This window comes from Triticum dicoccoides, chromosome 1A (genome assembly GCF_002162155.2).
Source record: "Triticum dicoccoides isolate Atlit2015 ecotype Zavitan chromosome 1A, WEW_v2.0, whole genome shotgun sequence".
Taxonomy (NCBI): domain Eukaryota; kingdom Viridiplantae; phylum Streptophyta; class Magnoliopsida; order Poales; family Poaceae; genus Triticum; species Triticum dicoccoides.
This window is the reverse complement of record NC_041380.1, coordinates 579,966,002-579,969,084: the sequence shown is the minus strand read 5'-3', so window position 1 is coordinate 579,969,084 and position 3,083 is coordinate 579,966,002. Positions and strand designations below refer to the sequence as shown.

The 3,083-nt window shown below is 45.0% G+C and overlaps 1 protein-coding gene across 2 annotated transcripts in view; it reads right to left on the bottom strand.

Annotated features, from left to right (window-relative positions):
* Positions 1-207: 207 nt before the first annotated feature.
* Positions 208-3,083, bottom strand: part of LOC119292243 (mitogen-activated protein kinase 7-like) — a 6,065-nt gene continuing 3,189 nt past the window's right edge. For both annotated transcript variants that reach the window (XM_037571088.1, XM_037571081.1), the window contains exons 3-10: positions 2,763-2,890; positions 2,554-2,613; positions 2,082-2,231; positions 1,843-1,998; positions 1,494-1,705; positions 1,300-1,392; positions 1,025-1,101; positions 208-930 (exon numbers count right to left, since the gene is read on the bottom strand). In XM_037571088.1, the coding sequence (XP_037426985.1) occupies positions 626-930; positions 1,025-1,101; positions 1,300-1,392; positions 1,494-1,705; positions 1,843-1,998; positions 2,082-2,231; positions 2,554-2,613; positions 2,763-2,890 (1,181 nt within the window). In that variant the 3' untranslated portion in view covers positions 208-625. The remainder of the gene's footprint in view (positions 931-1,024; positions 1,102-1,299; positions 1,393-1,493; positions 1,706-1,842; positions 1,999-2,081; positions 2,232-2,553; positions 2,614-2,762; positions 2,891-3,083) is intronic.

Below are 3,083 nucleotides of genomic sequence, written 5' to 3'. Positions count from 1 at the left end.
ATTTCTGGTCTTCATCACTCAGCTTGGGTGGTCTCCTCTCCCCTGCTGCCTGGATCGAGTGGCACAAGCAAGAAGCAGACCACACTTCGCATTGCATTCACAAATCATTCTTGTCCGCTAATTAATGGCTCCGGCTAATCGCCGGCGACCGGGTGATGCCAACGGCAGAGGCAACCAGGCCGGTCTAACGGAGCAAACAAAAAAAAATGAAAAACAGACACCACATTCCAGCAGCTAGCAGACACAAGAGTTGAGTTGACACACCACGGATCAGAGCTTCCATCATCCATTTATTCATCCATCCTATTAACACCATCCGGAAACAAAAACAAAAACTCTACAGCCCCCAACCCCCTCCCTCCCCTCCTCAACAGAGGCCCTTTCACCTCAGAGCAGAGCATACTGTTTGGACTCTGAACCTATCTATCGACACAGAGAAACATACCACAGAACCAACCAATTTGGCTGCCGGCAATATATACACAAGAGCACCACCTGTTCGGCTGTCTCCTACCTCCTAAATTTCAGACAACTTCACCCTCCCTCCCTCCCCCCTGCATTCCCCGCAACGGCGATCGATCGCGGCCGTCCTCCAGCTCACGGCAAACTCAGCTGAGCAATTGCACTAGTACATCCTTCCTGCCGCGCCAACCGCTGCGATGCCATTGAACGGGGGAATGTAGTAGGCCGAGGGCCGCGCCTCGGCCTCGGGCGCCACCCTGGCGTCCCTGAAATGGTGCGACGGCCTGTAGTGCGCGCGGTCCTTCTCCACCTCATGTTGCCTGTCGGAGCAGTCCGGCCTCAGGTGGTGACCGGCAGCCGCTGCTGGAGCCCCCGCGGGGTCCCTCGCCATTCTTCGACCCATTTGTCGATCGGTGAAGGCCGCGTTCTCGGTTGGTGTCGCTGAGGCAATCACTCTGCCCGGTCGGGCTGCAACAGTGCCGAAGATGAAATGTGTTAGACTGGTGCTCTCTCTGAAGTTCAAATGAAGAGGTACCAGACAAAAGCAAACAGGACCAGTTACCTGCTGGAATCCTTTGAGGAGCTTGGGAGGCCGGACAATTTGTTGTAGGAACTGGGGTAGAGTGAACTGTTGTAGTCCTGCAAGCAGCCAATCAAGGGTTAATAGTGAAACTCAAACAAAAGTTCTGTATTCTAGGGCTCCACACTTCTAGATTAACTAATGCATTTTGGTAGTTTTAATCAGTTTCAACACAAGCTATGTATGGCGGCACAAATAATTGAGAACCAGATATAATTGATCACATTCAGAACAACTGTATTTAAAGTGTAAGTTACCTCGGGAGAGAAACATGCTTCCTCTCGGCTGCCCCGCCCTTTCCTCCATCTTCCTCTAAGTTAGCAAATTGCCTCCGGAAGTTGTCGACAGCACTGCATAACAGAAAATTCAAGAGCCATGATGAGTATTGCTACATAGATAGACAGAATAACAAAGAGAAAAGAGCTTAAAGATACTATGTCAAGGTAGAAACCTAGGATATAGAAAGTTCGTTTTCTCTGAGCCGTTGCTGTAATCCTTGAGAAGCTGAGGGTGGTACTCCAATATCTCCCTGAATATAAGTTCCTTGACGTCCTCTCTGGTAAACTTTCTCCGTTCAAACTCAAACTCCATTTTCGAAATCGGTTGGCATGATGGTTCTCTCTCCACTTTCGCGAGGCCATTGAAATAGGGATCAGCCAACGCCTGATTATGCATAGAACACTAGTTAGAATAACATACAGACGACCTTGAATATGTGATTCGTTTTAAGTAGTAAAACAAATGACAGCACAAAATACTAGAAAAATGAAAATCATCTTGTTTCACTAAGACACGCCTACCTCTTCAGCAGTGGGTCGGTCCTTTGGGTCAAATGCTAGAAGCTTTTGCAAGAGCTTGACTGCTGCAGGATCTGCTTTGGGGAACTTCTCTGAAAAAGGTACTGGCAGTTTCTTCCTCATGCTGCTAAGATACCTCCTTGCCTTCTCATTTCGAATCTGCGGTGATAAAAAATATTAGAGAATTGGACCTTATGCTTGAGTAGTTGATTGACGACATTTCTGCAAACAGTAAATCATACCCGAGAAATAATCTCAGGCGACGGTGAGCCTAAGAAATCAGTCATCATATCCAACTGCTGAACCACATTTTTACCAGGGAACAAAGGCTTTCCTGTCAAGATCTCCGCAAAAATGCAACCAATGCTCCATGTATCAATAGCCGGTGAATACTGCATTGAGGGAGTCAACTTAGTGTCATCAAGTTAATATAGAAACTGAAGAGGATAAACAAATGATGGCAAATGTAACACCACGTAATGTATATCAATTTGTACACAACTTTAGTGCTTGAACAAACACCTTGTTATAACTACGAGGCTGTACTCCTCTAAAACACAGTGATGTATCCATAGATTACAGAATAAGGATCAAAAGCTACTACTAATCACCTAGAATCTTAGGCTATACAACCCTATAGAATGAGGAAGTAGCGGAATGCCACAGACAGTACTAAAATGAACAAAAGCACAGGAAGAGGAAATTATTAATTACCTTGGTAAAGAAAGAACCACAGAGCTCCGGAGCTCTGTACCACCTAGTGGCAACATAGTCCTGCAAACCATGTTGGGGAAGACAGTGAGCTTTAAGTTTCAAGTAGGGCTCTTTTGTACAGAATGTAGCATTCTATCGAATCTGTCAAGCAGAATTGACAAAACCAGAGTATTGTGGATCAAATCTAGTAAACTGTAGAAGTAACATACCGTCCAGAAAACAGTTGTAGGGGTGTCATTGAATGCAACTCTTGCTAGTCCAAAATCACATATCTTGAGCTTGCAGTTTGCATTTGCCAATATGTTTTTTGGCTTCAAATCACGATGATAGACATTAGCTGCAGCCACAAAGATTAGTCATCAGCACAGAGCAAGCAGGCAATACATAACAAGAGATGATAAACATTTAATTTTGAGCAATGCAGATGAAAATAGGACTATCATCATCATTGGTTAAATGAAGTGAAATTGGCTACCTGTAACTCTAAATAAACATTGAAGCACCACAGTGATGATACTATACTATAAATA